The 27,338-nt window shown below is 35.0% G+C and overlaps 2 protein-coding genes across 10 annotated transcripts in view; one reads left to right on the top strand and one right to left on the bottom strand.

Annotated features, from left to right (window-relative positions):
• Positions 1-27,338, top strand: part of LOC143906326 (gamma-aminobutyric acid receptor subunit alpha-1) — a 123,103-nt gene that overhangs the window by 30,785 nt on the left and 64,980 nt on the right. The gene's annotated exons all lie outside the window — the stretch shown is intronic.
• Positions 135-26,310, bottom strand: LOC143906320 (monocarboxylate transporter 12). Of its 8 annotated transcripts, XM_077422337.1 has the most exons (13): positions 21,761-21,792; positions 13,056-13,137; positions 10,532-10,736; positions 8,146-8,286; positions 7,508-7,696; positions 6,089-6,332; positions 5,765-5,975; positions 4,983-5,150; positions 4,475-4,697; positions 3,812-4,051; positions 3,466-3,591; positions 3,058-3,221; positions 135-1,534 (listed from the first exon to the last, which is right to left on the bottom strand). In XM_077422337.1, the coding sequence occupies exons 1-12, from the start codon at positions 21,775-21,777 to the stop codon at positions 3,064-3,066; spliced, it is 2,004 nt and encodes a 667-aa protein (XP_077278463.1). In that variant the 5' UTR covers positions 21,778-21,792; the 3' UTR covers positions 135-1,534; positions 3,058-3,063. The 8 variants fall into 8 exon arrangements, with proteins under 8 accessions (XP_077278463.1, XP_077278465.1, XP_077278464.1 ...); XM_077422339.1 differs by lacking the exon at positions 21,761-21,792 and adding an exon at positions 25,670-26,310 and having other exon boundaries at positions 135-3,221; XM_077422338.1 differs by lacking the exon at positions 21,761-21,792 and adding an exon at positions 22,271-22,422 and having other exon boundaries at positions 135-3,221.

Here is a 27,338-nt window from a genome sequence, read left to right as displayed (position 1 = left end):
ACGAAAAAAAGTGCGATTATAATAAATATAATTGCACTCTCCACAACTTTTAGTATATTTTATGAGGACAAATTAGAATAGAGATAGGGGAACAAGGAATTGACACAATTACTGTACAATGATAAGTGTATTTCTTTAACGTACTTTAATCCATATATTTATTGTACATATCTCTGCGAACGGAATCGTTTCCTCAGCATCAATCAAATTGTCTTGCACAATTTATTCTTATATAATGATAATCTGCGCGTATGATTTTACAGAATTACTATGTAATATTTATAGTATGTTGTATGTGGCGTGTGTATATAGTACATATATTAATAACTAGGAACACTAAGGAACGGACTTCACTTTTGAGCAATTTTCTTAAACCTAAATGGATAAAACGTCATTAGCAACTTCGCCTGATTGGAAGCTAGTTTTAAAACTGACTAAATGCTTTATAATCTCGCATTACATAATTTTAGAAAGCATATTTTAAAAGCATAAAAAATGTTTATAAATCTATATATCTGATAAAAACCAGGCATTTTTAAATAATGACTTGTTTGAAGAAAAGTGTAGATAAAGAAAGGTTGAAAGTTTAGTAGTTTACTATCGCAAAATAAGTTATTAAGCTTTGCGAAAATAATTCTCGATTAATTGCAAATGTCACAGTGGAAGACTTAGTCAGTTTTATAACCAGGTGTGGAATGACCTTATAAATTAACAAGATTATGTCGAAAGAGATGCGTGTTTCGTTAGATTATACGTATACGCTCTTGCATACAAAATATCTTTCGATGCACGCGGACATAACGCATATCGTATACATAATGCAATATACGCATGCTCTGTTTTTATACATGCTTAACTCTTACTCATAAAATATACAGTGGTGAATGAAACAAATGCTTTATTTTAAAATCTTATAAAAGTCTAAGCTACGTGATGCATATGTGGCAGTTCAGTTTTATAATATAATACATAATATTATATAACATCATATAACAACGTGAAATACAATATGCAACATTATTCTAATTAAAATATCAACATTATTTTTAACGGTTTCTCCCACAAGAAAAGTGCTATTATAAAATATGAACGATCACAATTGGTTCGTAACAAATTCAATCAATTTACACGACTGTATTTACCTTGCGATTCTTTCGTTGTCAAAAGAATGTTTGATCGGGACAACGATCCTTCGCTATTCGCATCTCGCGTTTAAATGCTCTGTTTAAAATCAGTCGGCTCATCGTCAACGCCACAATAGTTCCTAATGATGAATTAATAATCATTTACTCGATAACCATTAAATATTCATCGTCTTATAATAATTTATAATTATTTGCCGTTATCTTTTCACTGTTTTTATTACAAAAATATATATATTTGAGAATAGTAAAATAGTATTTTTTTCTCATTCAACTTCTTCCTCAGGGGCTCATTGGTGAGTACGGGAGTTGGCCTTCCCGAGGTACCCGAGCCATTCAAAGTCTGGAGACGTAACCAGATACCTTATTCATATATTCCCAGGCTAGATAGCCTAGGAACATAGATAAGGAGACATGTCATTATATCTTAAAAAGTACACATCGGTAAATATTCATATATCTATATTTATACATATTTGACGCAATCGGTTTTTCACATAAAAAATCGTAATTAATGCAAATTTATAACTTACAAGTAAAATTACAAGTAAGAATAGATTTTTTTATTATCGTGTGTAAATAATATTTGCTGTTATTTTTATTATTAATAAATATTTGCGGCGTCGCAATTTAGTAATTTTATATCGTCGTCCACGATCGGCGTTTAAAACAGATTTAGCAAACATTTTAAATTGAAACTTTCGATTTAACTTGAACTTTCGCGTAATGAAACTTTCGAAATTCTCTATTTTATTATTTAAATAAAAATGTTATTATAAAGTTTTTCCAAACACAAGATATAAATAACCTTTCGTCTGTTAGTGTCTTTTGTCTTTCATCTACTAATGTTAACCAAAGACATGAATAAAGCAGTTAATTCGGTATTTAACCGATTTTACCCAACAGTATATTCTGATAGATCATGGCATACTTTCTTTGTAAACTTTTTGAATTTTTGCAATATCTTCAAAATTGAAGAAAATATAGTACACGAAAATGTGCGTGACGTCATAATGTTGTTGCGAAATCTTTTGAAGTTGCCGTCATCAAAGAAACTTTAGAAAGCTATAACTTTCTCAAATTTACGTTTTTTTTTTAAATTCAAAAAGTATTAAAAATCGGCTTAGATTCTCTACATTAATTATGGATACCGCTTAAGAAAAAAATTTTACTTGAGAACCCAATTCTGGATACTACTTCACGAAATAATTTTCTATCACATATATTTACAATCCGGTCTCATCTTTATTAAATATTATTATATATATATATATTGTTAAATTCTATTCAATGAATAAAATATTTATTAATTGAATAGAAGCAGTCAGGTAAATCATCTTTAAAAAAAAAAAGTCAATAGAATTATCTAAAATCCATCTACTGTATTTCTTTAAACTTCTATTAGACGAAAAGTTTACGTAATATCGAAAAATTGGAATTCAACGGAATGCAAAATTTACTTACGAATTTATTGTCACGAGGCGATAGATTACGAATAAAAATGTAAAGTCATTGCATGGAATAAATATCCTGTCAAAGAAAACAATCAAACCTTTGACAAGCAGATCACAAGTATACAAAAAGCATTTTCCTCTCGCGTTACACACCTTCTATATGCATGTAAAATGATAATATTTTTTAAAGCGCATGATCGGATTTTATTTTTAAAGCCATTCTTGAGCGCGAGCGAACGCGACCGATCGTTCTGCCGATCACACACATGAGATCGATCATTTGTCGTTTATGGGGTGAAGGCTTACGATATAATTGTAATCTTGGTTCGAGCGCTCAGTATAAATTATTAGGCTATAGCACTATAAATTATTAGTTGTACATTAATATGTACAACACAATATGTATAAGCGCGAATGAGCGCACGCACGTGGAGTATGAAGAATGAGGCACAGTTTTGTACCTTCAATCAGGACGCGGAAGGTTCTATCGCAGTCGGTTTCTTCTCGCGCCTCTCCCACATGTTGATTCTCTTTAGCGGATAACAGATCACAGCCGACATAAGCATCAAGCTGCCGGATAGGTAGAACGAAGCGTCGTAGCTCCCAGTCGCATCCATGAACGCACCTATTTGCACGTATAAATATTATTCAGTGAACCGACGTCCAACTTCTCTGATTTAAATCGTTATCATAAGTAAAGATTTATTAGGATCTACGTATAATAATATGAATAATAATGAATAATTCTAAGAATTTATGCCGTTTTCTAGAACCAAAGGCGCTCGCTTTAAAAGCAAATCGCAAATCAGCGTTCCTATCAAGTTTATTGCGACGTCTTATATTCCGATGATCGATATCATTCTAATTACCTGCAAGAGGCGCGCCCACAGTCGCCGCTACACCTTGAAATAGAAGAAGCAGCCCAAAAGCGTTTGTTAGTTTCTCTAAGCCCAACAGATCCACAACGAGAATCGATCTGAGGGAAGCGAAGACGGCTACGAAAGAATGTCTGATATATATATATATATTTCACAGATAAATATAAATAAATATAATTGAAACTAGCTAGCTTCTAAATATCAAATCGAGATATTGTGTAAGGACAAGATGGTAAGACACATCTATAAGATTTTTACGTATAAGATGTATCTTAGTCTTTTGTCCTTCGTAAAAGAATTTATAAAAGAATTCAAGAAGTGTCAGTATTCTGCTCACATATACTAAGGCCAAAGCTAGCTGCATAAAAGAATTGATATCCCTCGGTTAAAGAAAGGCCGGAGAATATAGTTACTAAACCACCGACGCTGATAAATATGTTGTTCACGACCAGAGCGTTTACTCCGGGCAAACTGCTTGCTAAGCCGCAAACAATACGACCAATAGTGTTGCCGATGCCGATCACCGAAACGAGGAACATTGCCGAAGAAGCGTCAATGTTAGCTTTTATTGCTCGATCTGTAAAGAAAATAGACAAAATGATTTATTTTTTAAAGCCAAAGAAATAATGCATAAAAATGTGTATTACGAGAATCCAATAGAGATAAATTATAAATAGGATATTATGTAGGATTTTTATTTTTATTAAAAATCTATAGCAAATAAAAAAAAATAAATAGTAGATAGTAAATAAATAGTATTAATAATATCTTTATAAAATCTTTTATTTTTATTAAACTTGCATTAAATATATTATTTATTGTTTTTTAAATCCATATTTAATTCATTATTATTTGAATTTTTCTTTCATAATTGTTATATTATCGGAAAACTGTTATGAGCAATATGTATTATCCCTAAAAAATTCTCTTGAAAAGTCGCTTATTTTTCAAATATGACAAGAAAAATTGTAACGGAATAAATATTGATCGTTTAATATACCTGCTACATACAAGAAGGGCGTATAAAAGCCCATCATAGTGAGCGCACCAGAAATCGCTAATATTAAAAAAGACGGACTTTTCAGAAGGCTCAAATCGAGCATTGTAGTTAGAATTCGTCGCACGCTTTCCGGACACAGGTAGAAACTTCCGCTTTCTTCCTCTGCCACATCCTTTGCCGTTGGCAATCGTGTCACTGACATGTGATAACCGACTGACGATTGCTGTAAAATTGCAACGTTTTTAATATCTTAAGTAAAACGATTTCTTTATACGATTAGAAATTCAGTGACGACAATTTAATTTAATCTTAACTTAATTTTACTTAATTCTTGTAGAAGTATAATTAGAAAAAAATGGAATATTGGTCAACTATTAAAATCGCTCTGATCTTATATTCTTTATTGCACAAGAATTATTAGAATTCTTTTTATGTACTCCAATATTATATACATGTAATGGGAAAAATTAAAAATACATTCCGGAAATACATTCGCGATAGAACTTACCTGAGACCTATAATGAGGAAGTCTGTTCAAAGAGCCGCCGTAAAAGATGTCGTCTCTGTAGAACGGTCTCTGCGGATCTTTCGAATTACGTTTGCCTGTTCGAAGAGACTTTTGGCTGCATTCCGAATCCGCTCGGAGACGCCTGCCACTAATCGTATGTCGACGAATCTAAAACGGAAAGTAGAATTTTTGTATCGCCAAAGTAATTCCAGAATAACATATTTTCTATCGTTTTTTCACATTTAATATCACGTATATATTAGACTTTCTTTCGCAGATTCTAAAACAGAGATATTTACAAAAATAACTGATTCGCAAGTATAGATGTGTAGGATTTTCCAGGTCATAGAATTGGCACTCGTATTTCGGAAATACTAAATTTTCATTTCTTGGCAAAAGTGAACATGTATTTTTCTACACTTCTATAGACTAGATATATTTTACTTTGAAAATTACAAAAAAAATTACAAAAGAGACAAACAAACCTTGCGAGAATTCGAACTAACAAGAGTTTCGATAATTGATCAAGTTTGACACAATTATATTTAATATTATTTTTGCAATTTTCTTACCGCAGTCGACCGATCGATTATAAAGTTGCATTGTGACAGATAACTCTCTATTTTATATTTTATATTGATTAATGAAAATTAATCAATCGTTAATTTCTATTACATTTTGTCACTTTAAGGATGATCATCTCAGCTCACGGCCGATCTGTTTACTCTAATTTTCCATTTTTCTAATTATAAAATATGTTCTTTTGAATATGTCGATTTTACCGTCGGTACTTTTCCATTTAACCGCTCCAAATCGCCGCTGAGCAGATTGTTTTCCTCGGCGATCTTCTCTTCGTTAGTCATATCATCCAAATCGGGGTCATCGGCGGGATATATCGGTGCGGATAATCGTTTCTCCAAAGTGCTCGCCTTTCTCTCCAAGGGCTCAGTCTCCATATGCACCTTGTGTAATGAATGCAGGGACTTGGATGCGCTGAACAGAAATCAAGACATTCCGTTGAGAAAATTAACGCGTTAAAAGAAACGGTTATATCAAATATCAGTGCAAATAGAATCCCTCCCCCCTGTTCATTGAATGTTCATTACTTTACTATGTTAGGATTGCTGCCGAGGAGTTCCGCCGCCGTCGGGTATTCCGTATTATTATTCGTGCCGAAGAAACCGCTTCTATTCGGCTGCACACAATGCAACGAGGTCGTTGACACACCTTTTGCCATTAACGTGGTTTTCACCTCGAGCGCAGCGTTTTCCGGGGTGTTCTTTACCTTAATCCTCGTTGGTTTCAAAGGACGGAACATCGCGCCGAATATGGCACAATGTAATATCATGCCTGAAAATCGCGCATTAGTTCTTCTGTTAATCAGACGTCAAATCGTTGATTACTATTATCCAAATTCATTTTATTAATGAGCATATTATGTATCATTATGTATATGATATGATGTACAAAATGTATTAGAAATCTCAAATTTTTTGTAATGTTTAAATTTATATATAATTTATATAAATTTATATATTTACATATATAATATTAATCTATTAGATATATAATAATATTTATTCAGTAATATATATTTATTTAGACGCCATAATATGCGAAACAGATTACTATTATGAGTATATTGGTTTTCATTTAGTACATATATCACTTTCACACGTTACGTGGACTTCTGAACGCTTTAACATAAATATATTTGACAGTTGATTACATACAAACGTCACAGTTTACGAGTCGAGACGTAAAATCATGCGGAAGTAATAAGAGTTTCATGTGGTTTCATAACTAACTATTCGATCAAACGACAGACTACTAACAGACTAACTTATCTCGCGACCGACTTTTATCTTGAAGTAAGCACCGTCTTATGTTATTCATGCAAATCTTCGTTACTTAACCAAATGTATATACGTGACGTGCCATGATGTCTATGATATTAAGTAGAAAAAGGCAGTCGAGCGCTATTACCATTTTTCATTGATGAGAAAACATTGATAAGATCAGAGTTAGCAAATTTAATTGAAAGTTTAATTAAGAAAAAGTACAGGAAGAAACAACGTTCTTTATCAAGCCATTTACGTAATGTACAGATGATAGCGCGTTTTTATTTTCACGATAGATGGCTCAATGGATCTATATACCTATTTATTATATTATGTATTCGATTTTTCTGCGGGAGAAAACTGAATCATTTATAATTGAGATAATATAATTTACAATATCATAATATTTATTTAAAGGCGAAGGCATATTTCTTATAGAAATACATATATTAATTAAAATTTTAATTAAAATCACAGAATCATGATCATTTCAATTCATATAATTTCGATAAATTTAGATTTTTTATCTCAATTAACATAATGCCCATTACTTGTTCTTATAATAATACTTGTAATAATAATAAAAATTTAATATTGTTTAAAATAATATTTTTACTAATCTTTTTCCAATTGATATTTAAAGGTCCGTTTTTAAATATATAATTTATTTAACAATATTCTCACCTGCTTGACACAGCAAGGCTCCTCTCCACCCGAAAGTTTTCACAAGTATATTCGAAAGCGGTGCGAGCAAAAATGCACCGATACCGGAGCCGCATACTGCGATACCTGTAGCTAAGGCTCGCCATTTTTCGAAATAAAAACCGGTAGTTATCACGGCCGGCACGTATATTAGACCTGCTCCGATACCACCTGAATTTTTTAAGAAAAGTCTTATTCAAAAAAATCTATACAAATTAAAAATTTAATATTTATTTGCTTATAAACATCTGAATCAACCTTTATCAGGAAATCTTAAATATTTTACTTTACAATACATTCTTTTATCACGATTAATTTTTAAATTAATTATTTTAAAATTTATTTAATTTTATTCTTTTTGCTATTATTTCTTAAAAGTATTGAAATATGAATTATAAAAGGAATATGAAAAGTATTGAAATTTGAATAACGATATTTCTAAGTCAATATCGATTAAATATCGATAACAATGCAATTTAAATCCTCGATTTCCTGATGCAGGATTGATTAAAATACAATATCGAGTATATGTAAGAGAATTCGACAAAGAAAACTCTCGATGGAAACGTTAACTACTTTGGCAATGAGAAATATCTGAGACATAAAGGAAAAGAACTTACCGATGACACCGTAAGAAAGATAAAGAAATTCGATAGAAGTGCTGAAATACGCGAGGACGAAGGCGGCGCAGCTTATCACGCTTCCTAATATCGCCACTAGTCTAAAGCCGTATCGATTGGCGAGGGCGGATACGAAGGGACCTGAGAAAAGCGATAATTTAATTTGTCGTCGCTTTACCGACGAGAGATTGCGGACTTGATTTTCAAATATCTGGTCGAATGGGAACGTGCGAATCATTCTTACACGCTGATTATCGATACGATTCTAATCATTTCTTTTCCTTTTCTTTACCCTTGAGTATATTAATTGTTATGTATATTGACTGTTCGACTATACGCAACTTAGCACAAATGTCGTCATTATAATAGCGAGCAAGTTGTATAAGGAACAATATACACCTCGTATGTTTGCACAAGTGATTCTATTAATATAATATTGCTAACATGGAAACGCTACATAATATAAAATAATGTGTGTATTAAATTTATAAATATATTAGAAAGTACGTTTTTACAATATAATTTAAAATATAATTTCGAGATTATTATTAAAAAATATCCGCGGACGCGTACCTAAATAATATAGAAATACATAAAATTAAAAATAGAAAATATAAATTAAAAATGTTGAGATATCTAAAATTTTTTCTATTTAGCGCTTCTAATTTCTTCAAAATGGAACGTACAGTTTCCGCAACGTTAACTTACATCGCTCTTTATCATTATGGGTAGTTAGCCACAATTTTGCTATGCGTCTACATTGTTAAAACTGATTATAGACATGACAAATTTGCGATATATAATTTTTCCATAGTGACATAGAAACTCCATCGTATATTTCTCTTCAAATTTTACTTTCGAACGATTATATAACACTTTATGTAATTATACAATATAGATAATATTGCATAATTAAACGTGCTTAACATTTATACTAGAAAAAATCGATTTTCTTAGGATTTTCTTGAAACTGTGAATATACGTTAATTTAGATGTGGTTTATGCGTGGTATAAGTTTCAGTACCTCTTCCGGTATAAAAAATAAAGATACTGAGCCTCAAAGTTTCAAAAAAAAATTTTTTTAATGTAACTTTTTTTAATTTTGGCATTTTTTCCTTATAGAACTCGACGAGAAAAGCAACTTTGGTTCTCTTGGTTCTCTTGGTTCTTACCGTTTGGCCTGAAAAACCTTTTCATTAGTAAAAGTTGAAACTTTGAGGCTCAGTATCGGAAGAGGTACTGAAATTTATACCACGCATAAAGCACACCTAAATTAACGTATATTCACAGTTTTAAGAAAATCCTAAGAAAATCGATTTTCTCTATTAGTATAAGGACGAGAGAACGTTCTTAAACGCGTAAAGCCGTAAAACGTTGTTAAACGGTTCAACGATAAATTGAACATCGAGTGGGAATGTTTCCGCATACTTATTTTTCTGAATTGTACCGCGAAGATCCTTGAGACTGGACATACAAATGGTTATTTACTGCGATGCTAATTTGGGTGCGAACACAAGTGTACATTATACAATATATGTGCAACTTTATCGACTCGATATGTATCGGGAAGATTCCATATGCGAGCATATTATATATCGTTGTATTGTACAAACAGACCTATCAGTTGCGTATATTCAACATAAATATGGCTATCGTTATCGTATTTTCGGTGTCTTGCACAAAACGTGTTGCGTCAATATATATTGTGACTTGATATATCAAAGAAATGTAAATTCTAAAGGTTGCAAAATATTCCAATTTTAAAATCTACATATAAAAGAGTTCGTCGATTGAGCGATACGACATTTTGTATTACGTCACATTTCATTTATATTCTTGATAAATACGATAAACTATTCCAGAATTTGCTTGTTTATTAATTACACAAATTTTTATGCAGTATAATATTCTAATCAAATGCAATCTTGTTGATATGACGTATTATTATGCGAATCTGATAGATACTCAATTACTGCAGCTGGAATGAATATGCATTTAAAATTTTACGTGTCGTTATGGAACGGGATTTTTTAAATAAAATCTTTTTAAATACATTTGACTCTTTTGAATCTATTTTATAATTAATCTTACAAAATAAAAGTTATTTTTATTTTTATAAAACGGTCACTCATTTGGATGCATAACTCAAAAATTATCTTTGCTTCTCTATATAAATTAATTTGATAGAGGCTTTTTAAAGTTTCAAAAAGATATAAAAATAAAAAACTATTATTTCTCTCAAAGTTCTCCAAGTGTACGAAATACTTTTATCTTGCAAAGAATCTTATAAAAACGGCATTGCACTTTTTTAAATTAACTACTCGGCATTATTTTGCGGTTAATACATAGATCTGCTATTAAATATTACATACGTGTCATTACTAACCAACCATGAGATAGAATCCGCTCTGTAACGAATTAACGAACGCGACACTCGCTTTCGATACAGAGAATGCGTCCGCGATATCGTTGAGAAACACGCCGAAACTGAAAATAATACCGTCGACGAAGAAGTTGCACATAAAGGAGGCTGCAACAATTACCCAGCCCCATCCTCCGTCAGGTGGTACGACCATTTCCACTTCGATGGTCTGTTGACAAATGTTAATGAAACTTTTACAATAATTAACGAGTATATTGCATAAACTAGTTGAGTATACACCTACGTAAAATTATTAGAAACGACTGTTTTTGCGTATCAGTAAATTATTACATATTTAATTATTACATATAAATTATTACAATTTTTTTCCTTTTTATTTTTACAAACTTCCAATTAAGAATATTAAGATCGAGTAATTCTGCATTAATTAAAGACTTTTATTTTGTTAATATACACATATATATATATATATCAATTAAATATATTTTATTTTAGAAAATATACTAATATGGGAAGGCAAGATTTTAAATTAATGAAACATAGATAATTTTAAATAAAATTACTTCTATTACAATATAATATTTTTATATAAAAATAAGGCAAACGTAAACAAGGCAACAATGAGTTGAAGATTAAAATATATAATATTGTACATAAAAGCAATAAAAGCGGCAATTATTTAATAATTATAATGAAAATTCGCTACAGCTTAGTTACTTTAGTTCTCTAAAATCTTAAAAGTACACAATCAACTTGCTACGAACGTCGGATTTATGCAACAAACACAATAATGGAAATTAGAGACCTATGACTTCTAATTGGTATGGAAATTTGTGCAAACGATGTACGTAGATTTTAAGTAAGAAACAAAACAAAGCTAAAAGCATTAAAGTTAAGAAAAATATGCAAATGTAAAATTATTTAAAGATAACCGATAATTTTAATTGGTTAATTTATAGATGAGATAATAATTATAATTTGATTGCTATATTATTCTTAATCTGAATAATATGCTGCAAAAACTTTTGGAGATATGTACGACTGAACACAATGACGTAATAAGATGCATAAGATTTATATAATCACAATATCTAGCTTATGCGATTTGTGTTCTAGACACTATCTATTTCAATATCATTTATCAATTTGTGAAAAACAAACAAAAAATTAGAATTAGCGAATATTTTGAAATAAATTGTCCACTTATTATTCCAAAATAACATGGTTAATGATTTCTTGTTTAAAGTGGACGAAATCGTTTCTTGTTAATTGACTTTAAAAATAATTATACTTTTTGCATTAATCGTAATTATAATGTTAGATTTAATTTGCATGAAAATATACATGGTTGTTTTGCGCAAGCAGCAGAATTGTACGTTTAAACTACATGTTAGAAACTTGGTACTTCGACTGTTAATAAATTCTAAGGGTGATAATTATCGCGTGAAAGCTGTTTTCTCACTCGTGAAAAAACAGTTTTAGAAAAAATACCTAACACGATACGATATACATCGAAGCTGGTTTGGAGAAGCACGGCACGAAATCGGTTAATTCGCAAATGTCCTCTTGTTATTTTAACATTAACTTGATTTGCTTTCGCTCATTGGAAATTCACAGGATGCCTGAGGTTAAGGCCATTCAGAAAGCCGAGAGCCCGGTCTTTAGTATTTCGGCTGTTTCGCGTGACCCAAAACTTGAAAAGTTATCAATCTGCCGTCAAACTGCGTACGCCTAAAACGTTGACTTGCCACACGGACTACGGACGGCAAATTTGCCTTTGGTAGCCTCGATATAAAACAACGATTCATTTAATAAGATCTATAATTAATACAAATTTATTTTTGCAAGTATAAAATTAATAGATTTATTTATGTTTTTAAAAAGATAAGAAAAGAATTTGTGAAGAGTACGCAATCGTATATGTTATAAAACATATCCACAAGTAACTTGTATAATCAGTCGATCGTCAACGATCGATTGAAATATAGAGACGTAATAAAAGGTGCGAAATCATTCTAGCGTTTCTTATAATTCAGGAAATCGTCGCGACGGCCTTCATTTTCGTCGATGACAAAAACACTTTTTTGTATAATACGATTACAAACATAAACGCGTAATCCAGAGGAGTTCATTGTCCGAAAGTCCAAGCTTATTCGCACAGAAAGCGTCACGTGTGGTCAGTCAGTCGTGGGATTAAAATCGAGAGGAGTTTTATGGTCGTTCGCGTTCGCGCTGTTAATTTCCAGGCGGATTAAGAAAAAAAAATTTAGTCGGGAACGCGTATCCGCCCCTGGATGACCCACAACGAGACAACGACTATCGGGTCCATTATGTGTCGCAAATAAGGCGATATCGCGTTTGCAGCTTTACAGCGCGCACCACGATCCGTCCATCGCTCTCAACGCGAGCTTACTAATCACGCGAACGAGACCGACAACCGTCGCGCGAGTGATTGCTCGTGGCGCGAGTTTTTGCAGCTTCTGCATTTTGACACACCTACACGCGAGAAAATATCGCGGAAAATTACCTCATCGTTGTTGTTGTCATTGACGTCCTCGAGCTGCTCCTCCACTTTGCCCACCGTCGTCGACATCGTCCCGTCCGAATATCTGAAACACGCCCGTGCAAAACGTCACGTGAAATTTGTTCAACGAGAACAGACACAACGTCGACACGATAAACATAGAGATACGCTTGATTTAGATATTAATGGAACTCGGAAAACTTAGAGGATATAATGTTAGCAATTCGATTAGAACAGAGATCAGCAAATTATGGCCCACATTTTTATACAATTCGCGTAATTACTATTACATTTTGATATTTGTTAATAATTTGTTTTTTCTTTTCTGGTATATTGTTAATTTCGCTTGTTGGCTCGCAAAGCCTAAACTTTTAACCATCTGGCTATTTACAGAAAAATTTGCCGATTTCTGAATGATTTTCGAAGATACGCTGAAAAAGATGACTATACTGTTTTTCTCGAGTCCTATTGCAAATATAGAGACATTACGTCTTGCAATCGTATATCGATTTGCTAATGCGATGTTTTCGATCCCGATGTTTATTATCTATCATCCAGTGATATTACGACATTATCGCTTGAGATTCATATAATAAGACTATAAGCTGATTGCAGAAAGAAAATATGTTTGCAAATTTCTCTTCACCTTGCTAATGCGGAAGGGTTACTTACTAATCTTGCGCTTTTTTGCAAAATTTTGTAATGGCACACATACCACGATTCCATTGAGACATAATTAATGTCGAAGATTAATCTGGTTTGAAACAATGTTGCTCATAAATAGCGTGAATAATATTCAAAGCGTGTGTCTACGCTTGACGTATGTCTACTGTATCGTAATGCGATAGAACTTGAATAATTCCTGTCATTCGCATTAATGTCCAATCCGAGTTCATCTCTTTTAAAAAAGCATAGTTGAGACAAATTTCACGAACAGATTGCATGCCATTTTATGGTATGCTCCAATGTCGTGCAGTTAAAAGTTAATGTCGAAATTATCAATTTATGACAAAATAAGGCATTTAGTTCATTTATCTTAAAGAAAAATCTATTTAGAGCAAATAAAGATTTTATAATTGTAGATAAAAAAAATCTCCCTGCCTCTGGAACATCTTGTATAACATCTAATAGCATATAGTAGAAGAATCAAAGGCAAGTCCGACCACTTTCTTCATATCAGCATATCATCAACGATAGCTCTTTCTTTTTCTTACGCGTCCATATACGAACCGTAGTAACGTCGAGGCAAAGAAGCGATTTACTCGTTAATTGAATATCAACGAAAAAGACAATAGTGTTGAACCGGTTAATGGTCACGTGCCGACGAGTTTTCGTAGTAGATTTGATTCGCTTGGCCTTGATCTTTCGGGATTCACCTTCCCTGATCTCCCTACTCGAATTTAATTGCAGGCATAGCGTTTTCATTATACGACATCTTGACAGACGTTTAAACGATAAAAGCCACTTGAGAATACGTTACATGAGCTGACCGATCTTTTATCAGTGACACGTGTGATTAGTTATTATTAATTCTGAAAATTAATAACGACCATATGCATGACGGTTGACATTGTAGTATAGTACGTTATCAAGAATAACGGATAAAAAGACAATTATAAGGATTAGATGGTCTTGTTATCGCAATCAGTCGTTTTAATGTCGCATCTAACAAACTAGCTTTTAGAAGTTCTTGATCAATTCGGAATTGATTTTTCTTTATCGAGAATACGACTAATAGACTAATTAATATCATATCGCGAATCAGTTTTTAACATTAAATCGAAACTAATCCTAAATTACTAAAAATTTTACTATCTCTTTACTTTTTCTCGAGAAAGATATATAATTTGAATCATCTGCTTTATTGACCTAATGACAGGTTAATTAAGAAGATCATGGATAGTAAATTAATCAAAGAATTCGTAATCAGACCGTGACTCGATAAGTTTAGGATACCTTGTGTGATTAAAAAAAGAATTAAAATGATCACTCATTGAAATTCTACTTATTGTCAAAATTCTGTTGATCGAATAGATTGAAATTCTACTTACTGTCGAAATCCTACTGATCGAACGGATAGATGTTGACAAAGAGACAGCAAAATTAGAATTGTAATAATATTTGACGCGTTTGTAGTATCGAATCTATCTTGTGAATCTTGTATCTGACGTCTTACGAATTGGCGATAAGATAAACTCAGCAAAATATTTATCCCTGATACAACATACGTATTCGTAAGTTATTACTTCTCCAATTCGGAGCAGCCTTTCATAGTCGATACCAGTTTTATTGCCTGACTGATTGCGCCAATTTCTTCTCTTTCTCCGTTTTCTTTTTCTCTTTTTTATTTTTTATGGCGTCTCACAATACATGTACATGTGATTATGCTGTCTGACTCTCAGATACAATATCAACAACGATTAAAAATTACAACCTCATTTTTCACGCGTGCACATGCCATTTGCATGTGTTATTATGCACAGCTTCAGCAGCTATCGTACAAACAGAATTGTGTAAACTTTCCTAATTGATAACGGATATGTTTATTTTTAGCATGACTTTGCTCATTTTATCCTCTCGCTGAGCAATGATCCAAGAAAGGAAAAAATAAATTCTGCAGCGGAAACTGCAACATCGCTCCACTTTTTTCTCGCTGTCGTTGAACGACTATCTTGTCACAACGGCGATTCTGGCCTTTAATAAAATATTTCGTATATGAAAATATAAATATACTAAATATTCTTAATGACTGAGAGAGAGACAGCCGAACGAACCAGCTGTAATTTAAAATCGAGTCTGTTTTTTTATTGTCTCGATTATATCTATCACCAACGCTTAAAAATCATTTCAGTTTCCGTTGCCTTTCTCAAAGCTTTATCACAATGTCATGTTTTGACATGTTCTGGACTTGGTTTGGAAGATTTCACTTCTCTTTGCCGATTACTTCCAATTTTCATTTCTAGTCTGAATATTTTTTATTATTTTGGATTATGAATATTGGTAGAATTATTCTGATATCTTTTAAATTTGCAATATTACAATTAAAAAACTATATTTTATATTAATTGATGTTTTCAACATTTTTTTTACATGTTATTATTATATCTACACAATATCTAGTTATTTATTTATTTATATTTAAATAAGTATATTGCACTTTTTTACTTGAACATATAATAGATGTACTAATAACTAAACTGTGTATCCAATCATGAATCTAACCGTACATTTAACAAAATATTTTCTGGATCTTGCTTCAACCGACATTATGAGAGCACATGTGTGACCGATATTTATAAAACTATTATACAACGATGCAAAATCCAGATATAATAATGACTTATTCATTGGCCATTTTAGATATAGTCAGCAACATAACACACTTTCAATTGTAGATAACAATATAAATTATTATCGTGCTATTTGCATATTACATAGAATAGATGATTGGCGTTGCACAATAAACCGAGTTCTCTATCACCATTTAATTAGCATCGCTCGAATAGTGCCGAAATTATTTATCGCGCACTTTATTTACTCCGCGTTTTTTCCGCTTGGCTTGATACAAAATTCGGTCTGCAAAGATTTACATTGATGAAGCGAAGCGTACGTCACGTATTTACATACATGTATATACGCGCCAGATATCATTGAATACGCTACTTTGACGTAAAGATCCACGCGTCAATGGTAACAAAGAAGCGCGTAATTAGGACGGATGAAAGAAAATGATGAAACGAGGCAATCGCGAACTCGGATCCCCATAATAGTCGCTGTTCTAGAAACGAGGGTGGTTTTTGTAAGAACCGCTAATTAACTCTTTAAACACCGAGATAAATCGTTATCGGCGCGCAACGGACAATGCAATTCTACTAACTGGCTGATAAATTATGCCTGGGTAACTGTCGAGCGAGCAGATATCCCGTTACTTTTTAACAGATAATAAAACTTGGCGATTACGCGACGTCATGATCGCCATGCACGTGAGGCGATTGCGGCGGCGACGCATCGATCGGCAATAAATTACTGCCACTTCAAAGGGAATTATCACTCGCGAGGGTATAATGAGTGGATCAACATTGAGTCAGAGCGATAATTGCGGTGACCAAGAAGCTCGCCTGAGTGCAGAACGAAGTACAGAAACTTATTGCATCTTCCTAGAATAAAGAGGATTTGCAATACGCTTCCGTCTTCGCGAGCAGGATTACTATCTCATTAATTCATGCACTTTTAACGCCGGACGGACAATACGGTATTGTGATCAATCGATTTATAAAAAGTGGAACGAAGTAATATATTCTAATATAATCGCGAATGCGAAGTGCAGCGCCAAGATTTTTATCGATAACTGAAATAATTACTGGCGGAAGTTAGCAAGAGGCGTTCTAATTAGCGTGTAAATGCGATATTGTCAGTCGCAATATGGATTTTACAGTTTTATATTACAGACAATAATACGCTTCTCACATATTTATTGCACAAAGTATTCCTTCTGTTTACTTTTATCTATTTAATGATATTATCACAAAACTTTAAGAGAAATAGATATATTTCGTAAAATATCTCGTTTATCTGATAAGTAGTAGAACTTTGCTCTGCAAATACACGTCAAATCAATATGGATCATAAGAGGATTATCCAATTTATCTTAATTCCATTTTTATTATACAATTATCTTAAATTCTTTCAAATATTCTAAACTAAAATATTTTCTAAAGATATATATATAAGTTATATAAATTATACGAATTATATATAAATTTTATTAGATATATAAATTATAAAAATTTTAATTAATCAATACTTATATAAATTTATGAAAGAGACAATTAGACGATTAGACTATTTTTAAATGCATCTCGGTACTTTAGAGATATTTCAATAATTATTTAAAAAAGATTTAAGGAAGAAAGGCTAACAATCGTTATTCTTTCGCCGTGACGTGCAACAAAGAAAAGATTTGTGTGTGAGCAATATTTTATTATTAGTATCTAAAAGGTGTTTGCCGCGAGTTTACTTTACGACCATATAGATTTTCATAAGATCTCTCGTCTAAACGGCTGACTGAGTGCCGGGGGAATTAGAAACGAAGTGAATTGTTTTCTAGATCCGCGATACATCTAACTTGTCCGGGGTTTCTCATAAAATATGTTTTTAATGGATTGCACAAACACGCGTTGGCTATAGGTTGTGTCCTCGCCAGGTATAACAAACGACTTTACGACGATAGAACATATTTCTGCCTTCCACGGTCTGGCTTTTTCCGCACCATTGTTATTCCACACCTTCGTTCCTTCAATTTTTCCGCGTGCGAACGCGACGATATGCAAAGATCGTAAAAAAACCCGATTTCCGTTCGCTCATTCGCACGCCGATAAACATTGATATTTGCGCGAACTGGCGCTGATGTCGCTGCATATTTGCAATAACATAATTATCGCGGGAGCGGCGATCTTATCGCCGTTCTTCGGAATTTCGCAAACATTATTACAAAAGTCTCGCCACCATTCGAGAGAGATTCTTTTGCGGGTGGTCAGTAAGTTATATCTCTACGATAATTCCACGATATATCTCGATATTAATAGGAGAGACACGATCTAGTGATCGTGCGATGTGAGGTGCGATGTTTTCTATCGTTTTGAAAGAATTTCAAATCTCACGACAAGAAAAATTTTGACGCAGAAATCAGAATGCATTATGGAAATATATGATAATCTCATACTAAAGTGAAAACATAAAAGTTGTATTGTATCGATTATTTTATTCGTCTGCAAAAGATTTTAGTCCACGCTTTCTATAATGGATATAGGCTAATAACACTAAAGAAGCGTCACGATTTTTATCTATCTCACGGTAGGTCGCTTTAAATCCTGCCAGCATATCTTATCGTACCGTCATCATTCATTCATTATTTCAAAAAAAATTCATTATTCCAAATTCGTCGTTGATTTAAATATACCATTAGACGTAAGAGATAGATACAACGGAGCGTAATAAAATAAAAGAGAGAGCAAAGTGGAATGATAATTAAAATGTCAATGATAACGCTGCGCGTGGTTATATCTGTATTTGCGATTTAGCGTTTTAACGTGAAAGATTATCGAAATTAAGAAACAAAATGTCACTCATTTTTCTCAAAGGGCAGAATTATTGTTACTCTGAATTCATTTGACAGTACATTTTTCATCTTATTACCATTGACAGAGAAAAATATGACGACGAGTCACATTGTTGAAGACCAGAGTTTACGAGAACTTATTTTGCATGTTTGATCTGCATTTAACTACTAGCAATATTCGTGTCTCGCGATAACGCAAAAAGCCGGATTAAAGTGCTACAGAAATAGTCGCGAACAGGCCAATAAACCGCGTCTCGGCCTCGCGTATTGTTTCCCGGAATGTCCTTTCTGCTCCCGGCGACGACGAATCACATCGAAGATTTTTCCGAACGTATCCGTATACGGATTAGACGTAAACTCCGCGATGCTATTGTGACGCGGTGGAATAATAAATGCGTCATATTGCTGCAGTTTGGCTGCAGCTTCTCGATTTAACTCGCGAATGTTCTACGCATTTCAACGCTTCAAAATTTGAGATTTAGTTTTAAAGAGATTTTTCAAATAATTTGTCATTGTAAATAATTTTAACTTTTTAAAAATTTTTGTCAGCCGCAACCGATACGTCAGATCAGTATAGTAATACCGATATTAAATGAAGTTTAATATTATACATGAGATTTTTTTTATTATCGAGCAACGAGAAATTTACGTTCGATTACGACAAAAAAGTAACTGTAACATTGTTCATTCAATGATTGTTTATACAATTTTATTACACACATATATGTACATATATGTATATGTATACATATACAGGATGAGTGTGCCAATTATCTCAGTTATTTTAGTAGGACTCAACACGGACCCAAAATCTAATAAGATCTTCAAATTTATCTGAAACATTTTTCCAATAAACCAATACTTTCTGAGATAATTGGCAGATGTAATTGGCACGCGAAATGAAACTCGAAACTCACTCTGTCTAAGCTGTATATACATGTATACATATACGTGCATTTTGAAATAATGTAATGCAAATATATGTATGTATAAATAGCTAAGTTTGCCTTGTTTTTCATAAAAACTACAGAAATGAAGTTATGCCATCCTACAATTCATTTTTGTAATTTGCCATTTATTATGTTGATTACAAATTTCATGTCTAAATTTTATTTAGTATAACACGAAGATATAAAATGAAAATGATGCTAAATACCAGCAACAAAAAACAAAAATATTTATGGCTAAATATATTTTATTGCGAAAATTTCATTCGTCTCTAAATTTATCTTTTTACTTGTTTTCGTTTTAAGTCTTCTCTTTAAGAACGTGCAAAATAATATAGCATCTGGTGCAACAGAATTATCAGGTGCGCGCGAAAGAACCATTAACCAAACAAAAGACTTCCAACTCCTTAATTAATTTTTAAGTTTTCAATTTCTTACGTAATCGACCAGATGCGGACCAGAATCCGCATCTGCCCGATTACGTAAAGAAAGAAATAGAAAGAAAGAAGTCGCGCTCAAATGCCAAATACGAGAAGGAATCGGACGACATCCTCGCTGCATTAAAAATATCTACAATCATCTTAATTTCTTTGCGGCAACCTGGCGTTTCGACATTCCGATTAAACTTTATAGCATTAAGGAAACATCTGTGCGCGAGGACGCATACCAAATTCATGAAACCTTCTCAGACACCTGCGTCGTGTGGAAAAAAAACTCGTATTCGAAATCATTACTTTTTCATGGTCACCCGTGAACTGTTCGTGTAATCAAAATGGTTCTGTACGTGAAATTTTTTATCATGTTTTTAAAGATTACTATATTCAATAGGATGTGACGGATAGTTTTGAGGAAAATCATAACGCATTTCAGAAGACAATACTATAGAAAATTGTATTAAAGACTATTCGCGCGCAAGAGAAATCTTTTTTCAAAAATGAGAGAAAGAACGAAGATGACTTTCTTCGACTTATAATTTATCTCATTGTATTACATTTATATTTGTCCTAATGTAAACTCTGCATCACTCACTCCTCGGATTCTCGAGGTTCTCGAGCCGCCATGCGTTGGTATAAAAATACTTCGTCTCTAAATATAACTATAGAGAGCAGATCACGCTTTCACAATGTACAGTTGCACACATATATTATATGTTAATTAATAGCTACATCGACAAACCTCTGTCATCAGATATACAATCTAATAACTATTCCTCGTGATATCATTAACCATTGCACTCTTGACACGCTACCAATTTAATATTCGGAAATTCACAAGTCATTTGTCATATCGAACGAAAATAACGCACCGCCCGCTTTATTTGTTTTCTCATTAAAGGAGATATCCTAGGATCAATTAAAAACGATTAATAAAATGAATTATAAAAATTCTTACAGAAAAGAGTGAAGTGTTTGAAAAAAAATTAAATCTCTGTATCATGAAGGCCTAGTTTGAGTATCAAGTACCACGTGTACTCTTAAAATAACTACTCTTAAAATAACTTGAAATTTTTAAATATCCATTCTTAATTCCTTAAGCTTTTATCTAATAGTCGTAGGAGTGCGGAGGAAGTGGTCTGAAATAGACTAATTTTACTGATAACGAAATTTAAAAAGTTTCGAAGATCTTGGGTGTTAAAGCGTGACCTTTCCGATGACGACATTGACTTTTCCCACCACTCGCTCTGGGCGCCGATAATATAAAAAAAATGCTCTATTCTCAGTATTACCACGTGTTTTCTCTCGCACCATAAAAGTTACTCAAGTGCAGGATTAGATACCAAATAGGGTATTTGCATCTCTAGGTGTTTCGCGTCACTGACCCAATTACGAATTTTAATTTCGATGACGCAATACAGACGACCGATCGCTGCCGTTTAATAAGGTCCTAAATGATCGTGCGGAAACACTGGCGTCTATCGACGCGATTGACGAATATGTCGCATAATTAACGGCACTTGGACGTCGTCGATTTTCCGCAATCGAGGTTCACCGGCGGAAAAAGAAACTCGCGCGTTCTCCACGTGTGGAGTATTGTGAATTGTGAAGGCGTGCGTTCGCCACGTGCGCTTGCGCGGCCTGATCAGCGCGGGAACCACTCGCGGTTTCGATCAGACGAGGCGAAGCGCGATCGGTTTAAAGATCGGGACACGTTACCTTTGATCCCTCCGAAGTCGCACTGTCACTGACGTGCGTCAAAAAGTTGAAACTTGCCGAGAAGAAAAGGAGACTCTGAAGAGGCGAGACACGCCACGCGCGCGCGTGTGCATATATGCATGAGGCCGCGTGCACTAAAGTGACTAAAGAACCGCGCGCGATGTGACTCGAACGGAGGGCCCGTGGCCGTCGCGACGTTGTAAGTACCGACTGTGCCCCGCGAGTTCGCGGTCGTTTCAGCGATAACGGCGGGATGCGAGATTGGCCCGTTTCGAAGTGGAGGAATCGAGGCTGCTCCATCGTCGGTTCCGTCGACACATATATTGGTGGGATATCTTTTCGCACGCTCCCGGGTCCCTCCTCTTACCCGCGAATGTTTCCCGACGCTTCTTCGCGGCTACTTTTTCGATAAGCGACTATCCTAGATCGCGCATGTCGTAATAAAGTTTTTCCAGTTTCTTCGAGATTAGTTGATTTAGTAGATCAGCCGAAAGAGCAAGCGCCGACGTCGATCGCGATGTTTTTCTTCGAAATATTCGACTGATCAATATGAATAAGCTAATAAATTAGCACCAAGATAAAATTAGGAGTACTTGATTATCAATAAATGAACTTTTTTATTCGCATTCTGACGCGTACAAATGTATGTTTTTAAATAATTTAGATGCAAAGTATATCGCTAGCGATAATCTGAAGAGCACTGCTCCGAGATTGCGACTGATAATTATACCCTATATTACGTTCGTGATAATTACACTCAGTGGTACAAGTGTTTTTAATATCCACTGGAACGCAGACGGCAAATATTTCATTCTATTCGTGGCCGTCTTGTCGCGACGGCGTCCGGTATGATGCAATAAAGATCGTAGAAAGTTTTGATGCCGAAAATTCAACATGTCAAAATTGTCGCCTCGGCAGTAAATCGCCACTCATCACGGCGTATCAGACGGTGTACACGTCTGATTGTCTGAAATCTCGATAACCGTTGCATTATCTCCTTTGTGCACTTCGATGTCAGAATCTTCCTCGAGAATCGTCCGAAGATTGAGCGATCGTAAACCCTCGTCATTTCGTGAACAGGTAAAAAAATAAGAGTGGAAAAACAAAGAGTGACGAACTCGGCGCTGCATAAGATTTATATTTTTTTTGCAGAACGTCATTCTCGCACGCGAGAAATGTTATGAATCAACGGATATGTTGACTCCAAAGCAGGTCACCAAAAATCCAAATGGCATCGCGCTGCATCCGCTTATTCTACGCTGATATCGCTCGCTGATTACGCGAACGCTACTGAATTTTAACTAGATCCGATAATGCATCGCTGCGTGTTTCGCGATGGAAGCGTCTGCGATGCTAATTTTTAATAAATTTCCATCAGGCACGGAGAAAACATAACGTTGGGTAAAAGGATTCATCTGAATATCAAAAGTGTATTTTTACCCATTTCTTTATTCTTTCAGTATAGAATGTCATACGTATTATTACATGAATAAAATTGAAATAAATACAAATGAAATTGTGTAACTTAACGACGATAATTCTTATCGCTGTTATTTAACGGAGAAAAGAAACACAATAAAGCCTATAATTTGCATCAGATTTCAGGGTAAAGGCCTATTTATTATTTTATGTATTTTTTACATACATATATATATATGTATTCTTTGATTTTTTATATTGTATTATATCTAAAATTATAATAGAATTATATTAGAATTATAATAAAAGTCTATTATTCTTTGTTACAATAAATAAATAAAATTATACCCTAGTTTCTGATGTTAATTACAAATCGTCTATAAACTAGTCTTAATTAACGTGACAATTCGAGACACTGTTCCGACCTTCGCTTTTGTCCATCACCTTTTTTTCTCATTGTCGCGATTCGAATGGAAAGGCCCCGTAAATCACAATTAGTGTCAAGCTTCAAGTTTAAGTTTCACCGTTTCAGGTTTTCCGTTATACGACGACGGCACAAATGTACATACGTAGACGTTGGGCACGCGCGTCCACGCTTATTAATTATAGATTCCAAACACGCCTCCTTCGACGTCGATCAAGTGCACTGTGCAATGCACAACTAAATGGAACGTAATGCGTCACGATTCTTTTGCAAATGCAACGTGCGCGTATATTTTATGTACCCTTTCTGATTATGCAAATTTTAACCTTAGGTGTGTGCGCTGAACGCGCACTGAGCTGTGCGCGCTTTCAGAAAGCGTGCGATCGCCGCGTCGCGTGAATAAGTTGGCCGTTCGTTTCGCCGCCGACAGACAGTACCTATTGTGTCGAATGATATTTTCGTCACTAGATGACTAATAATTAGGTCATTCGTAAGCTGTAAGACCGTAATTCGCCGTAACGTAAAATAGAATAGAAAAATTCTGAAGACTTAAAACCGTAAGACTGCTCCAGACTAGAAGAACGGATAGAATTGAAAAAGATGTATATAGGAACGTATGTGTAGGAATTATTCCTTCAGAATGAACGTTGCTCTCGAGTTTGCAAACCTCGCGGCATCGCGCAATACAACCGTCGTGAAACGGCGCAAGTGCCGTCGATCGGCGATAAGGATTCCGGAGGCGACTGCCCGATAACCCGTTTCAGACTTTCAGAGAGATTGTACGCGGCGCGTTCTCCACGCAACTCGTTTTCGACGTTTCCGAGAGCGCGGAACTGGTAACAGCGGGCCGACGCGTGATGTAACGACGCGACGACGGTGAAAAAGTCCCGCCGACGAAGTTCCGTCGGTTCCGCTGGAACGTCGCGCCGTTACTTCGCGCCAGATCATGTGATCGTCGGCAAATAATTACTCAGTTGGAAGCCGCGAGGACGATCGACACGTTATTGCGAGCCATGTGCGGGAAAATTGTTAAAGGGTAACGTCGTAACGTGCCCACACACGCGTGTGTTACGCAAAATCGCCGCACGCTCCGCCTCGGCACGGTTTGCATCTCGCCGCCCGGCGCGGAATTGCGACGGCATCGAGGATTTGCGTCTCTTCAATGAATCATCAATTAGTCGTGACTTTGACCGACCGTTATTATAGATGCGCCCGTGATCATGAAATTGATTCACATCTTTTCTTCTCTCTTCTTCTGAGAAAATTAATTATTCAAAGCTTTACGATTTAGGCATTCTTTAAAAAGGAAGAAAAGAGTGAAAATATGATAATCTGCTTTCTTTGAATAGTGATAAACGACAAGCAATATCCGACAATTAAGAAGCAAATTACATTTTAAGTCCATGAAAAATAATGTATACATAAACGAAGTCGATAACGTCAAATAATTTTATAATTATACAAAATAGATATAATCTATTACATGAAATAAATTAATTACTCGCGCATGTTCGCTACTCAACACGCGATCTAGCCTGACGTGTTCTCGTCCTTACCCGCTTCGTTTTTCCGGGCGTTGGGCTCATCCGGGGTCGCGCCTGTCCGATCTCCTCGATCAACGGACAGGCAAAACAAAGGCGCGTCCTTCTTCTTGAAACCGCTTCCGGTCTTGCGCAATTTCTTGGTACCAGTCGGCAGGACGTCGATGGTTCACGCGCACGAATGCAAATAATACACTCTCGAAACAGATTGAAATAGATCAGTCTTGAATTTTCGTTCAAAGAGATTGGGCAAGTCTGGGCAAATCTTTCCAATATTTTCGCCTTTGCGATAGAGACTGATACTCGCGTGGGCGTCTTTTCTTGTCTGAAAAATTCGAACGCATTGCCGAGCAAGCACGCGCGTCTCGGCGAGTACTCGCGGTTTCGGATACAGATCGTAATTGCACGCGCAGTTTCAATTACTTCGATGCTTTGACTATATGCAATCCGTGTGCAGACGTCCACGCACGTGGGTCCGTAATGTGTACAATCTTGTACGCGATAATGTCAGGCACTTCTTCCTCGCGACTCTTCGCGACTCCTCGCACACCGAGAGCCGACGACGAGGTGGACGAGCAACCGGATAAGCGGACACTCAGGAGAGTCGCCGCTCAGAATTCTCTCTCGTTCGCCAGCCGGCGAACTTGCGGCTCGCGCGCGTGGAACGGAGCGGAGGCGTTTCTCTGGACCTCCGATGGTGATTTTTCCTCGCCGACACGTCGAGTCCCCTCCTTGCATTATCCGCGCTTAAACGAAAGTGCGGATTGAGAGTTTGATCGCGCGTCCCGGGAGCACGTGCCTGCCTTGTCGCGCGAAAAACGGTCCCGTCGCTCTCATCCTGTTCGCTGTACGCGAGAAGAGAAGAGGAAAAACAAAATTCGCGAAGAAACGTCTCGACGATCGTCGAATCTCGGCCACCTGCACTTGGATCCGTAATGTGTACAGTCTTGTACGCGATAATGTCGGACACTTCCTGGTGGCAAGCATTCCGGTTTGCGGGGACCGCGATCGCGTCGTAATAATGTTTCGTTCCTGGCGCCTGGCTCTCTCGAAATAGCGCGCGCGAGTCGGATTTAACTAGTTTTGCGCCTACATGCTGAGCGATTTAACGAACAAACCTGAATTAAAACGATATTAAAACTGCATAATTAGTCTAAGTAGTGTCTGGGGAGGGGACCAGGGGCCCGACTTCCCTTTCTCTCAAGTAGCTCAGGACCAAGAATGAAATGGACTATCATATCCCGATGTACAAAATATTCTAATTTCACGCGAGATATTTTATTTATTAATTTGCTGTCAGATAAGAATCGAAGGAACTACCTTCTTATTTTTTATCTTAATTATCGAGTGCATAATTTGTAATTGCATAATTTTTAATTTATGCGTCGACAATCGCTATGAGTCTCTTCACAATTTTTTTTCGTAAGTTGATGAAAATTCATAGCTTTCTGATTAGCTAATCAAAAAGAATTCTTGGTACATTATAAAGCATATGCTATATCAAATGCGCAAAAGTAATTTACCTTAACATAGCAAGAATAAATATTCGCTTTTGACGTCATAATCCCTGTAGATACCTATGCAGTGACAAGCCCGTGGTGCTTATCCAACGATTCGCTAGGAACGAAACCCGTATATTGCAGCGACATAACGTAATAGATACATATGTAAATTGATTAATAAT

The sequence above is a fragment of the Temnothorax americanus genome, unplaced genomic scaffold (assembly GCF_048541705.1).
Source record: "Temnothorax americanus isolate GAGA-0224 unplaced genomic scaffold, ASM4854170v1 Scaffold7, whole genome shotgun sequence".
Taxonomy (NCBI): domain Eukaryota; kingdom Metazoa; phylum Arthropoda; class Insecta; order Hymenoptera; family Formicidae; genus Temnothorax; species Temnothorax americanus.
This window is presented reverse-complemented; position numbering and strand designations above follow the sequence as displayed.

What these genes read in the sequence shown, in the direction of transcription:
- LOC143906320 (XM_077422336.1), bottom strand. An exon ending in ATGACAACAACAACGATGAG is followed by an intron (nt 10,737 to 13,055) that starts GTAATTTTCCGC and finishes ATTTGTCAACAG; the next exon opens with ACCATCGAAGTGGAAATGGT. An exon ending in AGCAATCCTAACATAGTAAA is followed by an intron (nt 5,976 to 6,088) that starts GTAATGAACATT and finishes ATTTCTGTTCAG; the next exon opens with CGCATCCAAGTCCCTGCATT.